Source organism: Epinephelus moara, chromosome 10 (assembly GCF_006386435.1).
Source record: "Epinephelus moara isolate mb chromosome 10, YSFRI_EMoa_1.0, whole genome shotgun sequence".
Taxonomy (NCBI): domain Eukaryota; kingdom Metazoa; phylum Chordata; class Actinopteri; order Perciformes; family Serranidae; genus Epinephelus; species Epinephelus moara.
This window is the reverse complement of record NC_065515.1, coordinates 33,863,717-33,886,018: the sequence shown is the minus strand read 5'-3', so window position 1 is coordinate 33,886,018 and position 22,302 is coordinate 33,863,717. Positions and strand designations below refer to the sequence as shown.

General features: G+C 41.0%; 1 protein-coding gene across 6 annotated transcripts in view; it reads right to left on the bottom strand.

Annotated features, from left to right (window-relative positions):
- kdm4aa (lysine (K)-specific demethylase 4A, genome duplicate a) overlaps positions 1-22,101 on the bottom strand; it is a 49,208-nt gene extending 27,107 nt beyond the window's left edge. For 3 of the 6 annotated variants that reach the window (XM_050055654.1, XM_050055656.1, XM_050055658.1), the window contains exons 1-10: positions 21,974-22,101; positions 18,192-18,356; positions 15,080-15,255; positions 14,815-14,929; positions 14,476-14,669; positions 13,013-13,062; positions 12,598-12,701; positions 12,256-12,393; positions 5,096-5,328; positions 3,915-4,072 (exon numbers count right to left, since the gene is read on the bottom strand). In XM_050055654.1, the coding sequence (XP_049911611.1) occupies positions 3,915-4,072; positions 5,096-5,328; positions 12,256-12,393; positions 12,598-12,701; positions 13,013-13,062; positions 14,476-14,669; positions 14,815-14,929; positions 15,080-15,255; positions 18,192-18,329 (1,306 nt within the window). In that variant the 5' untranslated portion in view covers positions 18,330-18,356; positions 21,974-22,101. The remainder of the gene's footprint in view (positions 1-3,914; positions 4,073-5,095; positions 5,329-12,255; positions 12,394-12,597; positions 12,702-13,012; positions 13,063-14,475; positions 14,670-14,814; positions 14,930-15,079; positions 15,256-18,191; positions 18,357-21,973) is intronic. The other 3 variants (XM_050055655.1, XM_050055659.1, XM_050055657.1) reach the window with 2 other exon arrangements.
- Positions 22,102-22,302: the final 201 nt, after the last annotated feature.

Sequence of the window (22,302 nt, the reverse complement as noted above, 5' to 3'; positions counted from 1 at the left end):
ATGTAATGTGTCCCAGCAACTCAATTTTTATTACCAAATATATCACTACATGGACGCAGGAAACACCTCTTCATATGGGCTATTTTAAATGATTTTTGTGAACATTCATGTTTTTTTTCCAATAACTTCCATGTAATGTGACCCAGCAACTTTTCTTCCCTTATAACTTCCAGTGTCGGTTCGATTCGATTCTATTCGATTCAATTCATATATAAAGTCCAATATCACAAATTTGCCTCAACAGGCTTTTCAGCATATGTCACATTTAGTTTCTTTTAGGGATGCACCGAAATGGAAATTTGTGGCCGAAGCCGAAGCTGAATAAAATTAAACGCTTGGCTGAATACCGAGTACCGAATACCGTTGTTTAGTTTTTCATTCGTTTTTGCAGATGAACCCCCCTCCAGATTAGTGTTGTCACGGTACCAAAATTGGGACCCACGGTACGATACCAGTGAAAATATGGTTCTGAGTAGTATCGTGTTACCACAGCAAAAATGAGGCAGATGTGCCTTTTGTCATTTATAAAAAGATAAATCACTTTTCTATAATACATCAATGATATTTCAACAGAATAAATTACTTATTGACTTATTCATACTTCAAAAACAGCATCAATAAATGATTAACATAGGGGGGATCAAAATAAAATAAATAAATAAAATAAAAATCAACCAGAACAGTCCCTTCATAAGTAAAGTCCCTAAAGCGCGTGAGGTTTGTGGGCCGTTACCTGCCACAAAGAGAGAAATGTGAACAGCTCGTTTCTCCTCTGACACGTCACATACCTGAGTGCTGCCACGGCTCGGCTGTCCAGGTACTTTTGGGCAGTCATGACGCCAAGAAGAGGACATTATTGGAGCCAGACTTCTCCGTCGCCGGTAAGCCTTATCTTGCGCCGCGGAGCACAATGGCTGCCGTATTTGACAGGTGACCCCCGTTCAACCAACAACCGGCGGGATTCGCCTTTCGTTTCTGCTGCTGATTGAAATCTGTACTCGCACAGCGTGCTGAATGATTTATTTTGCTCGCGCAAAACTATTTTTAGTCGCAAATGCGAGTGCGGTGATGGACGGAGTAAAATATCGCCACACTGCCGACATTTTACTCCATCCGTCACCGCATGCTGTTTGATTACGTTATCAAAACACGCTGCTATTATTCGGCCTTGCTTTTCACTTATTCCACTGAATACCTAATGTTTTTTTTTTTTGCAATATTCAGCCGAATATATTCGGTTACCGAATATTCAATGCATCTCTAGTTTCTTTCATAATTACAAAAAAGCTTAATGTCAAGCTCTGATGAGACTGCTGTGCAACCAGTAATAACAGACTCTGCAAAAAAAAGAAGCTTCATGTGCACCAACCTCAAAGAACCCAAAAGAGCTTAATTAATCACTGGCATATTTCATCTCAAAAGATATGATGCCATTTTAGATAATATAAAAGCCTGTGTTTTTAAGATTCTTTATCACTAAAAACGATTTTTCACTAAAAAAGGATGTGTCTTATCTGTGATGCAATATAAATATTTGTTTGCATGTGCAAGTGCATGTTTTCGTGACATTTTAGGAGTTTTAAGCATATTGTGATGACTATCAGGATAATATCATGAATCATAACTATTTTGGCCAGGATAATTGTGACATAAAATGTTATTATCATCTTATGCAGAATATACTGTGGTTGTTACTTGATGTTTGTGATTTAAATCTGATAACTGGACTTAATCAAATCAAATCAATTCAATTTTATTTATATAGCACATTTCATACAAAGTAATCTCACTGCGCTTTTACATACAAAGTGTGAATAAAAACAAATTAAGTCTTGACAGTAATTTGTCCCTAGCCCACCCACCGGCACAGACATACCCAATCACATATCCCCAAAAGAAACACTAGAGAGGGGAAGAAGAGACAGAGAGAGACAGAGAGAGAGAGAGACAGACAGACAGACAGACAGAGACACTAACTATGTAGGAGGACTAGAGGAACTAGTGTTTTTTTCAACCTGGGCCCTATTTTCCGATCTGCTTTTGTCTCACTGAGTGATAGGATGTTCAATATTTGACATTTCTCCAGTACGAAGCTAGGGCTGACCTGCTTGCAGCCCGTGAGCATGCGCTATATTAAATAATAGGGCACTCAGACAGCGTCAAACAACATCAAAATACGTCCACTAAATAATTATCTAGTATAATTATCCGACAACATAACGTAAAGGAGAAATGAACGTCTGTGTTTATCTTTAGCTGGATTCGGACATGTTCCTCTGCCTGTTGCAATTTTAGTATATGTGCTACCGAAGTAACACTGCTCCCTCTCTCTCCTCGTCCGCTCTTCAATTTCAATGAGCTCTGCATCCGTGTACGTCCGTGTACTCCGTGTTCAAATAAATACGGGCGGTCATCAAATTCAAATGGCTCATCCAGATCCAGTTGGTCAAAATCGGGTAAAAATTCAGCCATGACTACTCAAAACAGAGTAATTCCTCGCGTTGTCCGAATCCAGCTAAAGGTAAACACAGACGTTCATTTCTCCTATACGTTATGTTGTCGGATAATTATACTAACAATCCGAGTCTATCTGTGTGGAAAAAAATGCACTTTTAGTGGACGTATTTTGACGTTGTTTGATGCTGTCTGAGTGCCCTATTATTTAATATAGCAGGCGCTCACGGGCTACAGGCAGGTCAGCCCTAGGTTCATACTGGAGAAATGTCAAATATTGAACATCCTTTAGACAAAAGTAGATCGGAAAATAGGGCCCAGGTTTAAAAAAAACATTAGTTCCCCTTTAAGCTTGACTTTAAAAGGTGCGGTGTTTCCTCCGCAGGCTCCACTTCACTCAGCTGCCCGACAAACCCGCTGCTTCTTCCCACTTTAACCTGAATAACAAACCTGGGCTCGGTGCTCCGGTTGGATCTAAACGGAGAGCCGGAGCTAGCTTAAAGGATGACACGGTTGCAGGGAATCTCAGATCATCAGGCAGTTTGTTCCAGAGAATTGGGCCATAATGACTGAATGCACCTTCAACAAATTTATTTTGGATCATGGGCACAGTTAGTAGACCAGTGTCTAATGATCTAAGGGGTATGTAGGCTGTGAGCAGGTCAGATATGTATTGAGGAGCCAGACCATTAAGTGCTTTGTAAACAGTAAGGAGTATTTTGAAATCAATTCTGTATTTTATTGGAAGCCAGTGAAGTGTTTTGAGTATGGCAGTAATATGTTCCGTTTTTCTAGTCCCGGTCAGTACTCTGGCTGCAGCATTTTTATTAAGTTGGAGCCGTCCTACAGTCTTTTTAGGGAGTCCAGCAAGAAGGGCATTACAGTAATCTAGTCTGGAGGAGATGAAAGCATGAGCCAGTTTTCAGCGTCTGACTGAGACAGGATGGATCTAACTTTGGAAATGTTATTTTACGTGGTTAAATGCTGTCCTTGTGATACTTGGAATATACAGGTGGAAGAATTAGCTGTGTCACAAGATGTAGTCATCTGTCTGGTTTGTATGCTTGCAGTCCAGTACCTGAAAATCATTTCTTAAGGTGACTGACAAAACAAACAAAGTCAGGCGGGCAGATATGTACTTCCAATTTTGAGATCCATTAAATAGCTGTTACCAGGAGCAATTTAAGTCTTTATTGTATGTGCAGAGCCTATAGGTTCTCAAGTTGTAGGGCCAATTCTAACTCCAAAAGATGTAACATCAAAGCGCCAAGGAAAATAGCAGTAAGATCAAAAGAGGCCAGAGCTTTAACTACTTAGAAAAAATGCACCCATCTTAAAAATACCTTTAAGTACCTTTTAAATACCTTAAAGATCACTTTCCTCTCATATGCTGAAATTATTTTTTCACTTAACACAAAACCCAAAAACTGAAACAAAGATCTGTACAAACTGTACAGTACCTTTATCTGTCTTGACAGGGACTTGACTTGGAGACTCCTTACGTGACAGCTTGGCCTTCTTTGGCTCCACCTCCTCAGTCTCCTTAATGGTCACCTCAGGTTTGATGTCTTCAGAGGCTTCAAGCTGACGCTTTGTCCCAGTCTGAGGCTTTGGACTGCTGCATGGGAGACAGTGCAGACATGTCAACAGGCCTCAAAGGTAAACACAATTTCCCATAGACAGCAAAGCAGCAATTCTGAATGAAGTACATGTACCAACAAATCTTTACCATGGAATCTTACAACTGAAATGACAATACTGAATCACCGTTGTCACTGAGAGCACAGTTATCAGCTCACCTGTGATTCACAGTATGTTACCTCCTCATCAAAAGCATATCAAAAGACTGCAAAAACTACAGAAAAAAATAATTAGTATTACTACCTTGCGGTTGTTTGCCTCCGCAAACCCGTCACATTGCACTTACAGTTTACATCCATGTCTGTGAAAACATGGATGCTTCACACACATCTTCCCGCTGACAGCGCAGAAGATCAATACAATCACCACAGTTTCAAGGTAGACACCCAAGTAAAAAGTCACCAATTCAGTATCTGACCAAATGTCTTCACTGTTGTTCCTGAGATATGGCACTGAATAATGGCCAGAAAAGTGTTTTTGAAGAACACTGTGATGTCACAGTGAAGTTGACCTTTAACCTTTAGCATATATAAAGTACATCACTTCATCATTTTATCCTTTTAGGCATTTGTGTGAAATTTTGTCACAATTAGTGTATGAATTCTTGAGTTACGGGTAAAAACATTTTTGTGAGGTCACAATGTGCTTGACCTTTGACTTTCATCCTCCAAATTCTAATCAGTTCATTCTTGAGTCAAAGTGGACATTTGTGACACATTTGAATACATTCTCTCAAGATGTTCATGAGATATTGCATTCACAAGAATGGGATGAACAGACGGACGATGGACAGACGGACTCATCAACGCAAGTGGAGGCATAAAAAGTGATTCAAATACTTATTTCACAGGGGTTGTGTAGCAAAAATATGCCAAAAATAGTTTAAATACAGCTTTAATTTAGAGAATTTAGGCATTTCATATTTCATAAGCAATTCACATCCATATTAGAGTAACTAGTAAATGCAGAAGATGCGTTAGTAGCGAGTATAAATTCAGACCTTTTGTCCTCCTGGGCAGGAGACATTGGCTCCTCAGATACAACTTCAATGGGAGTCTCTTTTGAAGGCTCACTCTTGTCTTCTTTCAGAAACTCTGCAGCCTCTGGTGTGGGTTTAGAGTGGTCGATGGGGGTGTTGTCCTTCCCTGCCTGCCACAGCTTATAACGGTCAGGCTGAAATTTGCGCACAAACACATCCATGGAGATCTTCACCATGTCCTGACGGCACGAACACTGGAAGTAACACACAGATAAACATTTAAGTTTAGGTTTGAGCCATTGTAGTCTGATTAGGGCTGGGAGACATGGACAAAAATTCATATTCTGGTATTTTCAGGCTGAATGGTGGTGCAAGATATATATCCCAGTACTTTCTACAAAGTGGGCTACATGTTCAGTTGCAAGATCTAAAGTTTTCTGTTATTTTTGCTGCATGTGTTTTTCCACAGCAGGGCAGGTAAAACAGGTTTATCTGTTGGGGGTGAGCTGTTTGCAGAGGTGCAGTAAGGCCTTGTTCAGATTACCACTCCAAATTGGATTTTTAGCATATCCAGATGCTTGATTTTCTGACAGTCTGGACAGCGAAAAACACGAGATCCGATTTTTCCAAATCTGATTCAAACCACATACGGAGGTGATTTAAAATGCTATTCTGATTGGATTTTTACAGATCCGTTTCAATCTGAACGTCTCGGTTGCTCAAATAGGATTTCCAAGTGTCTTCTGCATCACTTACAGCGCGACATGTACAACAACAACAACAACAACAACAACAACAACAACGTAGATCTGGGGAGACGCTCGTTGCCTAGCGACGCCTGTGGAGTTACAAGTGGAAGAAATAGTCAAGCCACGGGTTAAAAGCATGGAGGAAAACAACAAACCGTGGACGGATGAGGAGACAAAGTGCCTGATAGCTATCTGGGGGGATTCGTCAGTTCAGAAAAAACTGGAAGGTACATACAGAAATAAAGCCATATATCAGGACACGAGTATCTTAATGAAATTCTTCGTGTCATGCCCAGTGTGGATCCTAAATTTGTTCTGGACAGCGTAGCAGAGGAAGACTGCAACATTCAGGAAAGCAATGGTCAGGAAGATGAGGAAGAAAGGCTGGATACTCCTGGGGATGGTAAGTTCATAATACTAATATGACTTTTCTTAACAAATTAAAAAAAAGTAAAAACCCAACAGAACTTCTGTCATGATATAGGCCTATAATGCCATGATGGAAAAAAGAGAGTTGGACTGGAGTTTGATTTCACTCATTGATGACTCCACTAATCACTCCACTACCATTTACATGACATTACATTTACCTTTACTGGAGAGAAGCTGCGAAGTTAAAATTACAAATGACCTGATTGCTTCAGACAAAGGACTCGTCTCTGTACTTGTTTCATTAGATCTTAGTGCGGCGTTTGACACTATTGACCATCAAATTCTACTGCAGAGACTGGATCACCTAATTGGCCGAAAAGGTTCTGCACTAAGCTGGTTTAAATCTTATTTGTCTGATCGTTTTCAGTTTGTTGACGTTCANGACAAGTATATCTGACCTCCCCTTTTTTTAAATGTTTTTATTTTCCATCCTTGAATTTATGCTTATTTCCTTCCTGTACCTGGGACATGAGACTAGTCAACCTCATTTTACCAAACAGCATACCAAGGGAACAAAACTAGCTAGCAGAATGGGTGAAGTCATCGATAACTCTTTGTGAAGAAAGATATTAGATTTAAATGTCCTCAAAGACACACCGATGGATGGATGGATAAACAGGTTTGCTGCCTGGAGAGAGGAGAGGGATGGACTGAATCTCTGGCCCACAGACAGCCATGAAATGGGCAGATGTGCAGCAGATTGCGAGCAGAGCCAGCTGTTCAACCAATGTTATTTCCCTCTCACTTGTAATAATATCCAGGTCAGTGGGCTGGGAAATACAAATCCGTCTCCCTGAAGGATGTAAAAGGAAGAATTCTTGGACAAGATACAAAACTTTGCCCACTGCACATGTGGAGGATGTACTGACTACAATTCGCACGTGCATGCTTGGTGAGTCACAGAAGCTCTCAAACAGGAAGTGAAGTCATCGTTCCGCCGGCGAGACTGTCACATCACCACGACAGCGACCGCTGGGCTGCTCGGAGCTGGAAAGCTACAGTGTGGAGAACTCATTCTGCGCCCCAGACGCTCCCCTCCTGCCTCAACTCTGAAAAACATTTCCATCTTTACTCATGTTCTTATTCTTTTTCTGTAGATGTCATGGTGTTTAAGACTTCTGTCCTGTGGTGTCACCAATGGTTATTTATTGTATATGTGTTGGACAATTGTGACAATGCATAGTACTTCAACCAGTCACAACTCTAAGTCCTTCATAACTCTCTCTCTCTCTCTCTCTCTCTCTCTCTCTCTCTCTCTCTCTCTCTCTCTCTCTCTAGCAGCAACTTCACACAACTTCTAATACGGCTGATAGTGAACACGAAACAGTAAAATAAAGCAGATATGTAAAGTAAAAACAGGATACAGGACCAAAACAAAAGTAGGGAGAGCTGAACACAGAGACTTTTAAAAAAAACTTTCTCTCTGATCTGCAGACAGGTGAGTAGAGTCTGGCAACATACACAGCTTGTTTGAGGCGGAAAAGCGTGGTTGTCAGGGGTTGGCTGCAGTCGGTGAGACGTTACCGCTACCTGCTTTAAGGCAGGCGGCCCGGCTTTTGGACCTACTCTAGTAATAATGGCCTACTTTGGTGTTAATGGAAACACAAATTGCCCACAATATTGTACATGTGCTACAACAGTAATGTCATTCATCTCACAGACTGATTTAGCATAACACATGCAACACATAGACCGACGTCACACTGTAGACCAGGCCTATTCAACTGGTGACCCGCGGGCCACATGGCCCAAAAACAACCTCTGAGTGACCCAGACAGGGATTGGTACCGAGAACTGGTATTAAACGGCCTGAGGCAAAATGAATCACAACCATAGTAATAATAAGCTCCACCATTATTAGCTCTTTTATCGTTACATTTGAAAGTTTTGGTTTCGTGTATCATCATACTGCAGCCTCTATCCTGCTCTCTACATGTCGGGGCTGACTTCCTCCTCACAGTTCACACACACGCAGACACACACACACACATATATATATGTATATATATATATATATATATATATACATACATATATGTGTGTGTGTGTGTGTATATGTGTGTGTGTGTATATATATATATATATATATACACACATATATAAATACAATTGTGTATCATCCGCATAACAATGGAAATTTACAGTGATTTCTAACTGAAAACTGAAAACGATCAGATAAATTAGATTTAAACCAGCTTAGTGCAGAACCTTTTCGGCCAGTTCCAGTCTCTGTAGCAGAATTTGATGGTCAATTGTGTCAACTAGTGCTGTCTCAGTGCTATGATGCACTCTAAATCCTGACTGAAATTCCTCGTTTTCAGTTCGTTCATGCTAGCTCCGTTGTGTTTGATAACATAGTTGAACGTAAACAGAAGTGACGCCCAACGGTGCTTAGCGTGCCTTTAAATAATAATATACACTCAACAAATGAACGAATGAATGATTCTAGGGATGTCCCGATCACATTTTTTTTTGCATCCGATCCGATACAAGTCCTTTATTTTGAAACCGAGGGGGGGGGGTTCACATGAACACGCAGCCGGACCGGCTTGTAAACAATGGGCTGGAGATCAACACAGAGAGAGGGTGTGTGAGGTCATGCTATACTCCAGATGAAATTACACCTCTAGTTCTTCACATAGCAATTTTTTAATTCCTTCAATCTAGAAATGATGAATTTCGCTTATTGCTCCTTTAATGAGATAAAGATAAAGCCTATGCTCAATAACACCATCATCATCACGCCTCTTTATGTAATTAACAAATAGCAACGAGAGGAGGCTGTGAGTGGCTCAAATAACACTAATAAATAACATAAAATCAACAAAGTTAACGAATGAAACGAATGAATTTAACAAATGAATCACTTGGCCATAATATTGCTGTGGAGGAAGAGAATATTGCTGACCGACTGCGGTCCCAATCCCGTGCGTCTCTCTTCCAAGATGCGCCCGCAGACACTAAAGGCCTGCTCTGAAGGCGCACTGGATGCGGGGGGATACTGAAACGTGCCAGCTTTGAGAGCGCTGGGAAATAGAGGGCTCAGTGCGCCTACAGACCTTGTTTAAGCTTCTTTTCCACAACATTTGTTAACTCCATCCTGTTGCTATAGGCTATATCCCGATCCCGCAGTGTTTTTTTTAGCCGCCTGTTCCCGCCCGCAGCAAAGTTCAAACCGCCCGCTCCCCCAAGATTTGGGTAGGGTCCTGCGGGACCCAATCCCAATGCAGCCCTCTAGTCTGGAGGTACCTCAGTGTCTGGAGGTGAGCAAAGTATCAGCTGACTGTCTTATAAAAAAAATATATTTATAAAATATACAGGATCGCCACACTTTATACATTGGAAAGCGGACACAACTGTGCAACAATATAGATGAAAAACCTGGCCATTTTTGTTGTTTTGATTCCTCCGATCCTTTATTACCGATTCCGATTTTGTAAAAATAACGTGATCGGTGCGATACCCGATACGAGGATGATGATTCTGTTACATTTAACGTCCAATAGAGGGACACATAGCATTAAAAAAAAAAAGAAGCACCGAAAGGAGGCATCGTAATGTGCGTTTTGTTTCGGTCCGGTAGGTATCGGCTGTATAGGTACCAGCCCCATATAACCACAGACTTTCGGTACCCAACCCTAGTCATTACCGTCTTTCCTGCATCTCTCTCTGTCTCTGTCTCTCTTTGTCTCATTGTGTTATACGGATTACATTAATCTATCATGTTGATCTGTTCTGTACATCTATTGAACGTCTGTCCGTCCTGGAAGAGGGATCCCTCCTCAGTTGCTCTTCCTGAGGTTTCTAACATTTTTTTTCCCCATTAAAGGGTTTTTTGGGGGGAGTTTTTCCTTATCCGCTGCAAGAGTCCTAAGGACAGAGGGATATCATATGCTGTAAAGCCCTCTGAGGCAAATTGTGATTCGTGATATTGGGCTTTATAAATAAAATTGATTTATTGATTGATTGACATACATACACATATATAATTAAGCTATAAAAAAAAGTTTTCAATAGGTTGCTCACTGCTAAAAATGTCTGGCCCATCGACATTTTCTTGTTTTAAAGTCCGGCCCAGTTGAATTTGTAATTGAATAGCCCTGCTGTAGACTAATGAATCTATCGTACATAGTTGTTATATTGCCCAGCCCTAAGGCTGAGCAGTACAAAACAATGCTTTAAGAACAGTTGCATTCACTGTTGGGGTTGTTAGTACTCACTTCAGTAATTTAGTTATTCTGGCTTGTATATGAACATTTGTAGTTCGAAGAGGATAATCCTAAGAATGTTGGGAGCCCCTGGCCTTTCCTTCAGAGCAGAGGAGTCAAACTCATTTTAATTCATGGCCACTTACAGCCCAATTTGATCTCAAGTGGGCCGGACCAGTAAAACTATTGCATAATAACCTATAAATAGTTACACCTCCAACTTTTTCCTTTCAGTACAAAGAAGTTCATTCTGAAAACATTAATCCTTTTGAAAAACAGAAAAATTGTCATCACTTCATCATTTTATCCTATTAGATGTGTGTGAAGTGTGTAAAATTTTGTCAAGACTAGTGTATGAATTCTCATGTCAAGGTCAAAAACATGTTTTTTGAGGTCATATTGACCTTTGACTACCAAATTCTAAATAGTTCATTCTTGAGTCCAAGTCAACATTTGTGCCAAATTTTACGAAACTCCATCAAGGCCTTCTTGTGATATTGCATGTATGAGAATGAGACGGAGGCAAGATCGCAATGGCCGTAACCTTTGACCTTTAAAATCTAATCAGTTCGTGGCAGAGACAAAGTGGATGTTTGTGCCAAATCTGAAAACATTCCCTCAAGGTGTTTTGAGATATCGCATTCACAAGAATGAGACAGACAAGGTCACAGTGACCTTGACCTTTGACCACCAAAATGTAATCAGTTCATTGTTGAGTCCAAGCAGACACTAATGCCAAATTTGAAGAAATTCCCTCAAGGTGTTTTCGCGTTCACAAGAATGGGATGGATGAACAGACGTACTGACGGATGGAAAACCCGAAAACACAATGCCACGGCCATGGCTATTGCCGGAAAGGAGGCATAAAAATCAATCCTTAAACTACTTTCAAAAAACCAAATTAACTGGATGGGAATAAACAGGATTATTTTAGCCTGATAAAGGCATGTCTGAATTTTATGAGCCACATTTAAAGAACAAGGCCCAGAGCTCAAAGACAACAATGTAGGGCTGCTTGATTAATCGAATTTTAATCTAGATTATGATTTGGGCTTTCAACGATTACGAAAACAAAATAATCAACATAAAACGATTATGCGCTTCTTGTCAGTTTACTCTTGTTGTCTTGTGTTGCAAATCAAACGCACCCGGAAGCCGCGCATGCGCAATACTGCCCCTTCCTCTCCTCTCTATTCTATTCACTCCACGAGTCAGTCAACTAGGTGAAATTGAATAATATGAGGGGCAGGTGATCGCTGAAGATTTCAAAAACAGCGTGTGGAAAATGGCACAGGAAGAGTGAGCGAGGTTGGTCTGTGTGTGTGTGTGTGTGTGTGTGTGTGTGTGTGTGTGTCAAGGCCGAACTCCGCCGTGCGCGATACAGAGAGCAGAGGAGAATTGTAAACGCGCTACCAAGTGGAGACAGAAATGACATGCATCATGTACATAACTCATCACGCGCGCCGCATAATCATTTGCATAATCCTGATTTCAATTTTGACCAAAATAATCGTGATTATGATTTTTTCCATAATCGAGCAGCCCTACAACAATGTCTTGTTTTTTTCTTGGTCTGGACTATATAATTAAACTCCAGGTGTGAAAATAGCCTTAGTCTTTTTTAGTGATTATTGCTTATTGCTTGCAAGATAAGTGTGCTAACAAAATAATGTGACATCATGAGCCACTACCTCTACAAATCTTTAACATTTTTTAGCAAACCACCCCTATATTGATGCAGCTGGAGCATTAGGTTTACATTTACAGCTGTTTAAATTATGTGTTTGTGTACCAGTGTTGCCTGTTTGCCATAATCAATCCATCGCTGGGTGGCAAAGTTGGTCGACTCGGCACAGTTGAAGCCATGGTTGAAACCAGCATGATAACCAAATGGGAATGTCACAATGAATTGCCCAGCCTCCTGAGTGACCTGAATATAAAAACAACACAGAGTTACAAGAGCAGATACACAATGTTTTCAAGTCATAATTATCGTTACTTAATCATTCAATTTAATTTCTGCCTTTTTATTAAGCAGTTGCTCTATCATATGTATTGTCAAACCTACAGCACAGACACATATCTGTTTTCTCCACAATGTCATGAGGTCAACACAAAGTAAAAGAAAGGTAACCTTCTCAAATGGTATGCCATATTTTTTCAGGATTGACGGTGAAATTAAAGTCATCTTGTGACGCAGGAAGGCTTCACAGCTCTGAGCATTCCCTGGAAAGAAACCTGGAAATACAGGAAACCATCCACAACATTAGTGCAGATGACCCTCTGATGTTAAACTGTGAAATGTGAATATAATTACTTTTACGGCTTTTGATGTACTTTCCATAAAATATAGAGGTTCACTGAAAGCAGTTTTGACTTCTTTTTTAAAACCACAAAGCATGACAAGCTCAAGTGACTTGCAGAGCCCAATAATTAAAAATTGAGTAACAACAAGGTAAATGATCCATTTCTTTAGGACAAATGTGACAAGTGCCTCTTGTAACGCATTAAAATCCATCTATCGAGTTCTGCAAGAACCCATCACATACCCTTGGCAAGTCTTTCCAGTCTTTTCCCATGCTCTGGTGGGACAACGTACCTGAAGATCAACAAAAATACAAGTAAATGAAACACAATGATGGCTATTATTGACAGCAGAGTAAAGGTATTTGCTTGTTCTTGGTAGTCAAGTATTTTGGAGAATAAAGACTAAGTAATAACAACAGAGAAAAATAACTCCTCTCTCAACAATGTCATCATCATCAGGGTTACTGTAGTACTTTAAGGTTGGGACCTCAAATACATTCATCAACAATTATCAACTACTACTGCCTTGCGGTTGTATGTGTCCGCACACCAGTTAAGTTGCACTTACAGTTTACATCCACGTCTGTGAAAACATGGATGCTTCACACACACACACACACACACACACACACACACACACACACACACACACACACACACACACACACACACAGACACACAGACACACCTTCCCCCCAGCAGCACAGAAAATCTATAGTCAGTACAGTTTCAAGGTAGACACTCAAGATTAGAGTCACCAATTCACTATCTGAACAAAGACCAAATGCAGAACATTATGATGTTACAGTGAAGTTGACCTTTGACCTTAAGGATATAAAATGTCACCACTTCATTATTCTATCCTAATAAGACATTTCTGTGAAATTTTGTCATAATAAGTGCACACATTCTTCAGGTTTTGCCAAAAACCTGTTTTGTGAGTTCACAGTGACCTTGACCTTGGACATACATCCACCAAATTCTAATCAGTTCATTGTTAATCGAGGTGGCCACTAGTCTCAAATTTAAAGTAGTTCTCTTAAGGCCTTCCTGAGATATCACAAGAATGAGACAGATACAAGGTAACAGTGACTTTGACCTTTGACCACCAAATTCTAATCAGATCATGATTAAGTTTAAGTGGATGTTTGTGTTAAATTTGAAGAAATTCCCTCAAGTTGTTCTTAACATATCGCCCTCACAAGAATGACCCAGATGCAAAGTCACAGTGACCTTGACCTTTGATATTCAACCACCAAATTCTAATCAGTACATTGTTAAGTCAAAGTGGGTGCTTGTGCCAAATTTGAGATAATTCCCTTTAGGCCTTTTTAAGATATTGCATTCACAAAAATGAGATGGATGCAAGGCCAGTGACTTTAAGCTTTGACCACAAAAGCTAATCGGTTTATTGTTGTGTCAACGTGTATGTTCATGCCTAATTTGAAGAAATTTCCTCAAGGGGTTCACAAAAACAGGACAAAAAAACGTTAAAAAAAAAAACAAAAAAAAAAAACATAATGCCTCAAGCCACAATTATCGGAGGCATAATAACACAAAGGAATAGTTAAATTAAATAGACAGAGGTTTTCCGGAAGGCACTGAATCTCTGGTGATACAGGAAACAGTGGGATGTAATGTACATCATGTGTAATGAGTAAAAAGAAGTGTGCCCAGCAGTGAAAGGGTGTGTCAGTGACTGTACCAGGACTTTGGCTCTCCAAAGTGCAGGTAGTTGATGCTGTACAGATCCATGTCCTCTGTGTGCCACGCGAAGGCACTCTTCCACATCCCAAAGTAGAGGTAAGGTGTGTTGACTCCTTTGATTTTGATACCGCTCTCGTTCTCCACAGTGTCCAGAATGGTGTTGAGGTGGCCGATGTTCCATTCAGTCACATCCTGTAAAGGGGGATTAACCAGAGGTTCTAAGTCACAGTGACAATGATACTGTAAATATGTTATAGGTGGTAAATGTGGTCTATTTTAACACAATGAAGAGATGTTACTTCCATTTGGTGGCATTATCCAACCTATTACCACTCACTGGATCATACAGTGTTCCGCTGACATCAGCCCCATATAGAGGTGGGTTGAAGGTCAGGTTCTTCCAAAACTTCCTCTCCAGCTCGTCAAAATCCACATATCGGGGATTGCAGAATCTACAATGAGAAATCCAACAAAAGAGCTCCTTTGTGATCAGAATGAAAGGCTTATGGCAATCACATACTGTATGAGGTTGTCTGCATTATAACCGTAAAGTTGTTGTGTGAAAATCATTTATGGTTCATAATTTGAAAATGTAAACTGACTTATCCAAATTGGAGGTCTTGCGGAACTCGTGGACAGTCATTGGCTTCTTCTGGATGTTGTACTGTGTAAAGAGTCCTGACTGGCCGGTAACCACCTGCTGAATAGGAGCAGGAATTACCAGGTCATCAATATCATCGTATGTCTGTCTAGGTTTCCAGCCATTAGGTGGAATAACCTGCAAGAGAAGTACAAAACAGAAACAGAATGAAAACAGCCTCTCTGTTAAGAAAACAAAAACACAGAGCAGCAGAGTGATGAATATCACATGTTGTTTTATACTAAGAAAATAAGTGCTGCGGAAATGTACACCAATCAGCCACAACATTAAAACAACGACAGGTTAAGTGAATAATATTGATCATCCTGTTACAAAACAATGTTGCGCTGGGAGACCTTAGGTCCTGTCATTCATGTGTGTGTCACTTGACACATACCACCCTACCAAATACCTGACAGACCAATTACCCCTCCTCATGGCAAATCACTCCCTAATGGCAGCGGCCCCCAGCAGAACAATGCACCATGCTACACCACAAAAACTGTTCAGGAATAGCCCAAGAAATCTGACAAAGAGCTCAAGGCATCAATCCAGCCTTAAAAATCCCCAAGATCCTGATCCCATTGAGGTTTCATGGGATGTGCCGGTACCCCAGAGGTAACCCTGATCCACAGTGGGGCTTCCTTGGATTGGACTTGATTCTGACCTGTCGAGGCATGGACACAAGACCTCTCGGGGGGTGCCCTGTGGTATCTGGCACCAGGGCTTTGGCGGCAGAACCTTTGAGTCTTCTGGGTTGCGAAGTGGGGTATCAGCACGTCCCATGGATGCTTCAATCAATTGGAATCTGGGGTGTTTGGAGGCCAGGTTGACACCTTGAGCTCTTTGTCACATTCTTTGGGTCATTGTTGAACAGTTTTTTAGGTGCGGCATGGTGCATTGTCCTGGTGGGGGGCCACTGCCATCAGGGAGTGTGGCTGCCATAAGGGAGGAGCACTTGGTCCGCAACAGTGTTTGGGTGGGTACACTGCATCAAGTGGCATCCATGCATGCCAGGACCCAGGGTTTCCATATCGTAACAAGATGATCATGTTAATCACTTCACCTGCCAGTGGTTTTAATGTTTTGTCTGATCAATGTTCATTATCCTGTTTCGCAGTAAAGGCAACAGCAATCGAAAATATGGCAAGTATGTGTCTGGAATTAACTACTGAATTATATAATGGATTAAGTGTCATAGAAATGTACACAATGCCAAATCAACAATGTGTTTTTTCGGACCTAATTGTATTGTGGAGTTTTGCACAGCGGCGACCGGATCTTTGCTCTCAAACCACAAAAAAATGTGATGGCACAACAGTCTCCTTCAGTACATTATTCTATGCTTTCTTTTGATTTTCACATTGGCTAGTCATCCTGTTTAATTTGTCTTCTGATTAAATCGGAACCATTGAAACAAGTTGTAGGAAGCCTCTGCAAGTAATTGGTTGCTGGCAGACACTCTGTGCTGCAATAAAATGGTTAATCAGCAGTGCCGTGCACTGTAGAGCCGATGCGCTGCTGGTTCTGCCGGCCTGAATAGAATATAATGTCTATAGCCTTACTGTTGTGTGTACAGCCTTTATAGACTGAGCTGAGTAGTGATGCGCGGGTCGACCCGTAACCCGCGGGACCCGCAAATGGACCTGAGGGTCGGGCAGCAGTGATCATCTGTTAAATCGGTCTGTAAATGATATTTTGACATTATTGGCTATTACTGTCATGGCATCCGAAGGTACTGATGCGTTGAGCAGGTGACAGTCCGCAGCCGTTTTGGAGTGCGTGACACACGTCACGCACTCTTTAAACAATAATTTATTGTACAAAACGGGGGAAACAAACGTTGACAAAAACGGTTCCATAATTCGTATTAAATTCAAAAGATAACGAAAAAACAGCTACAGGAATAGTGATAAAGTGGTAAAACTTGGCATTGATCCACAGCCTCAGACGGATGCGCTCAAGTGCGCCGTGCGCACAAGCTCCGCTGGTAGGCTATACTATATTTTCACATTTTTAAAAATGCAATTTAAAAGTTTTGATTTTTATTGATAACCTACATTTACCAACAACAAAAAGACTACATTTAGCACCAAAAAAATATGTAAAAAAATAATAATAATAATAATTTAAAAAAAGTTTTTTCATAACGAATACCTACCCATAGAAACAAATATTCGAATATCCGAATATTTGGGTACAGCCCTAGTAAAAAGGTGGATATATTGATATCAGTTATCGGCCAGATAAGATGTTATATATCGGCATATTGGACAGTGTTTCCCCTACCATTATACTAGCACCCCCCGAAGGTCAAGTCAATTTTATTTTCTATATAGCCCCAGATCACAACAGCAGTCATTTAAGGTTACTTTTCCTATAACAGGAACAGGACCTAGAACAGGTCTATACCTTGTCCTTTTATTAAACAAACTAAATAGCCTTTTGTTATATATCTTATTTACACGGCGGCATGTCATTTCTGTCTCTACATGGTCGCGCGTTGACAATTCTCCTCTGCTCTCTGTATCACGCATGGCAGAGTTCTGCCCTGATGCGCACACACACAGAGACACATGCGCACATACAGACACAGACACCTGCGCACACACAGGTGAGCACACTAGAGCATGGCTCAGCCGCATTTTCCTGACCGAACCCGACCTGAGTCCGAGACAATTATAACCAAGCCCAGCCCAAACCCGACAGACTTTCTGATTTTTAAGTCCGAACCCGACCCAAGCCTGACACAATTTGTTACCTGACATAGTTATTGTTATGGACAGTGTGTAAATGACCATCAAAAGACTGCTGTTACGTACAGTCAAACACAGGCACTGTACACACACTCAATTGGAGCAGAGCCTGTGTTGCATTCAGGCGTTGTCACGTTAATAACAAATTCCAGCACTTGAATAGGCAATAGCACAACACAGCAGCATGCCAATTGGGCCGAACCCAAACCATACCCCAGCAAAATTTTTGATTTGCACACATAGAACATTTAACAAAAAAAAAATCAGTCAATACACTGCATCATAATAGCCTGACAAAATACAATAGACCCTATTTACTTTTGCCATTCCAGCTTTGTGTGCTCCTTGTGACTCCATATAGGCAATGTACCGGCTGAAGTCCTTGAACTCCTCTTTGGAGGGGGTGAACGTCATTATCCTGGAGCCCACGCTTTGGGCTGGCATATCTGTAGTCATCTTGGCTTTGTTACTTTGACCTCAACTCTGATTGATAGAAAACATGGAAATGATTATGAAAACATTTAGGTTACATGTCTGACAGTTACCTACATCTTTGACAGACCACCTCAAACACACCACTGAAGTTGTTCTCCAGCTCAAGGTAAAGTTAAAGGGTAATATTTCTTGGCCAATTCTGCATTGTCAAACCATTAAAGGTATATAAACAGTATCAGATATCATAGATAGAGCCTCAAATCTGTTAAAGTTCTGTTTGTGAGAACAGAAACAATGTTTTTCCCAACACTATAGTCTAACCCAGGGTTGGCCAACCCGCGGCTCGCGAGCCGCATGCGGCTCTTTGCCTATCAGTGTGCGGCTCTTCGATCCATTAATTAAAACCATTGGCGTGCGGCTCTTCCGTCATAAAAAAAATCAATTTATTGTTATGAGTGCGTATGGCCCTTTAAGAAATGTAACAGGCTTAAGTGGAGCGAGTGAGAGAGAGAGGAGTGCGCACAGGCAGGTGAGAGGGTGTTGAGTTCGGGAGGAATGCAGGACGACAGCGCGGTGGCAATATTGCACAACAAAAAATGTCAGGGAAGAAATGCGTGTCTTTGTGTGTGCGTGTGCGTGTGTGGAGAGTATGAGAGAGGGAGAGACTGTGTGTGGATGTGTGTGGAGTAGTGTTGCACGGTATACTGGTACCAACGGTAGACCGTAGTAGGCTGCTACTTAAACACCATGGTACATGACACGGTGCCACTACTGTGGGATAAGTTCAAAGTCCAATCAAAGGAGGGTGAGTGTCCATGCACTGGCCAATAACAGCCATAGTGCTCAGCGGCGCAAGATAACGGCTTACCGGCGACCGAGAAGCCTGGCTCCAGGTGAATAAATTGGCGTCATGACTGCCCAGAAATACCTGAACAGCCGAGCCGTGGCGGCACACAGGTATGTGGTGTGTCAGAGGAGAAATGAGCCGTTCACATTTCTCTCTTTGTGGCAGGTAACGGTCCACAAACCTCACCGCACTTTAGGGACTGTTCTTTACTTGTCTGGGGAGGAAGGTGGCTCGTTGATTTTTATTTTATTTATTTATTTTATTTTGATCCCCCCTATGTTAATCACTTATTGATGCTGTTTTTGAAGTATGAATAAGTCAATAAGTAATTTATTCCATTGAAATATCATTGATGTATTATAGAAAAGTGATTTATCTTTTTATAAATGACAAAAGGCACATCTGCCTCACTTTTGCTGTGGTATCGTGATACTACTCAGAACCGTGATACTTTCACTGGTATCGTACCGTGGGTCCCAATTTTGGTACCGTGACAACACTAATCTGGAGAGAGTATGAGAGTGGGAGAGACTGTGTGGATGTGTGTGGAGAGAGTGGGAGAGGGAGAGACTGTGGGTGTGGAGGGGGGATGGAGAAAGACAGTATGAGAGGGAGAGACTGTGTTTGTGTGTATCTCTATTCATGGTTATTCATTTGTGTGTGAGATAAATAAATCTGGCTTTGAAAATTGGAAATGTATGGATTTTGATTTTATGTCATTTAGTGTTTGTGTGAGAGAGGGAGTGCGTTTGTAAGCACATGTGTATGATGTGGCTCTTTGTAGTACCACGGTAATTTGTGTGGCTCTTGGTCTCTGACTGGTTGGCCACCCCTGGTCTAACCTGTCAAGCCTGAACTACAATCCTCATTCTTAATTAAATATAATACAAAGCTGAGATAAGATATTTAAAGTTCAGACTGAAAAAAACTTTGTTTTTTGTAAATATACACTATTTGATACCTTCAGCATGTTTCAAAGAAGTTGAGACAGGAGCAACACAAGACTGAGAAAGTTGTGGAATACTCAAAAGATACCTGGAACATTCCACAGGTAAACAGATTAACTGGTAACAGGTAACAGTATCATGACTGGGTACAGAAGGGGCATTCCCCAAATGCTCAGGTGGTCACAAGGTAGGATGGTCACTTTGTGAAAAACTGCATGAGCAAATAGTCCAACCCCTTAAGAACAACATTTCTCAAAGCACAACAGCAAAGAATTTAGTGATATCACCATCTACAATCCAAAATATCATCAGAAGATTTAAAGAATCTAGAGAAATTGCTACATGTAAGGGGCTAGGCTGAAAACCAACATTGAATGGCTGTGGCTTCGACCGCTCAGACAGCACTGCATTAAAAACGACGTAATTGTACAAAGGATATTACTACATGGCCTCAGAAACATTTTGAAAAACTACTGTCTTGGTCTCTGCATCTACAAATGCAAGTTAAGACTCTACCATGCAAAGTGAAAGCATGGGGTTTTTTTGGGGGGAGTTTTTCCTTATCCGCTGCAAGGGTCCAAAGGACAGAGGGATGTCGTATGCTGTAAAGCCCTGAGGCAAATTGTGATTTGTGATATTGGGCTTTATAAATAAAATTGATTGATTGATTGATTGATTGATTGATTGATCTATCAACAGCATCCAGAAACACTGCCGACTTCTCTGGACCTGAGCTCATCTGAGATGGACTGACACAAAGTGGCGCTACGTTGCTTTGTAGTAAGAGTGCAGGTAATAGACCGACCTGCCTGCAGTCCGGTCCTGTCTCCTATGTGTGGCACATTATGAAGCACAAAATACGACAACAGAGACCCCCGACTGTTGAGAAACTGAAATCCTATATCAAGCAAGAACGGGTAAGAATATACACTTTGAAAACGTCAACAATTAGTGTCCTCAGTTCCCAAACACTTACTGAGTGTTGTTAAAAGAAAAGATGATGTCACACAGTGGTAAACATGCTCCTGTCCCAACTTTTTTCGGAATGTGGTGCAGCCATCAAATTCAAAATGAGTGTATATTTATAAAAAACAATCAAGTATATCAGTTTGAACATTAAATATCTTGTCTTTGTACTGTATTCAGTTGAATATAGGTCAAAAAAGATTTGGAAATCATTGTATTCTGTTTTAATTTGAGTTTTAAACAATGCCAATTTGTGAAAACAAATTGTATCCAAAGTAATAACCGATGTAATATTACAAAAAAATGTCAGTCGTTTATTGCATTCACCTTAGTTGTGTGCTGTGGATTACGTTATTGCTTACCAAGTGAGAGGGTGTTCAACTTTGAGCTAACAGGAAACATACTCTAAACTCTGACATTACGGATACGGACTTCTCTAGCAAAACCCTGACTGTGATTGGCTACAATCCTGACTGACTCTAATGCTTAACCTGTCATTGGGTAAATACCACGTCCGTCACACACCGTGGCCCACTCATAGCGTTGCTCCTCGGAATAATATTTAGCTAGTGCGCTAGCTAACGTGCTAACTGCAAGATAGCTTGCTCTGCGTCTCAGGAATTAAAAGTGTAGTCAACAAAAACCAAACCAATTTAATATTCATGAGTAAACCGCAAGTAACTAGCATTTACAGACAATGCGAGTCATTATGATAAACCAGATAATAATTACTTGAAAGCAGAGGCAATCGCTAAGTGTACAGTGGACTCAGAGATCTGACAGCTAACCAACTACCGTTAGCAATCATGGCTTGTTGCTGAGCGTCAGTTTCTTGTACCCCAACTTAGAGATACTCCTACTTACCAACAAACTAACCCATTCTGAAGTCTCAAACATTTACTTACACACACTGAAATGTAGACGAGTTGTTTTCAGTTCAGATTACAGGTAATAGAGTAGAAATACAGACATCATCAGTGCGGGAGGAAAAAGACAGTCTTCCATTATCCCAGTGACGCATGCCCAGTGTGTGTTTGTTTACATGGAGCTCACGGGGGGGGGGGGGGCTCCCAGCCAATCACAACGTCCTCTGTCACACACACATTCTCCAATGTTATTTTACTGTAGGATGAAGTCAGGTACAATTGGACAAATAAGGTTTTACATCTTGTGCTTTATGGATATTAGCAGCCGCACACCAAACGTATTATTGAACTATTAATACGTATGTTTT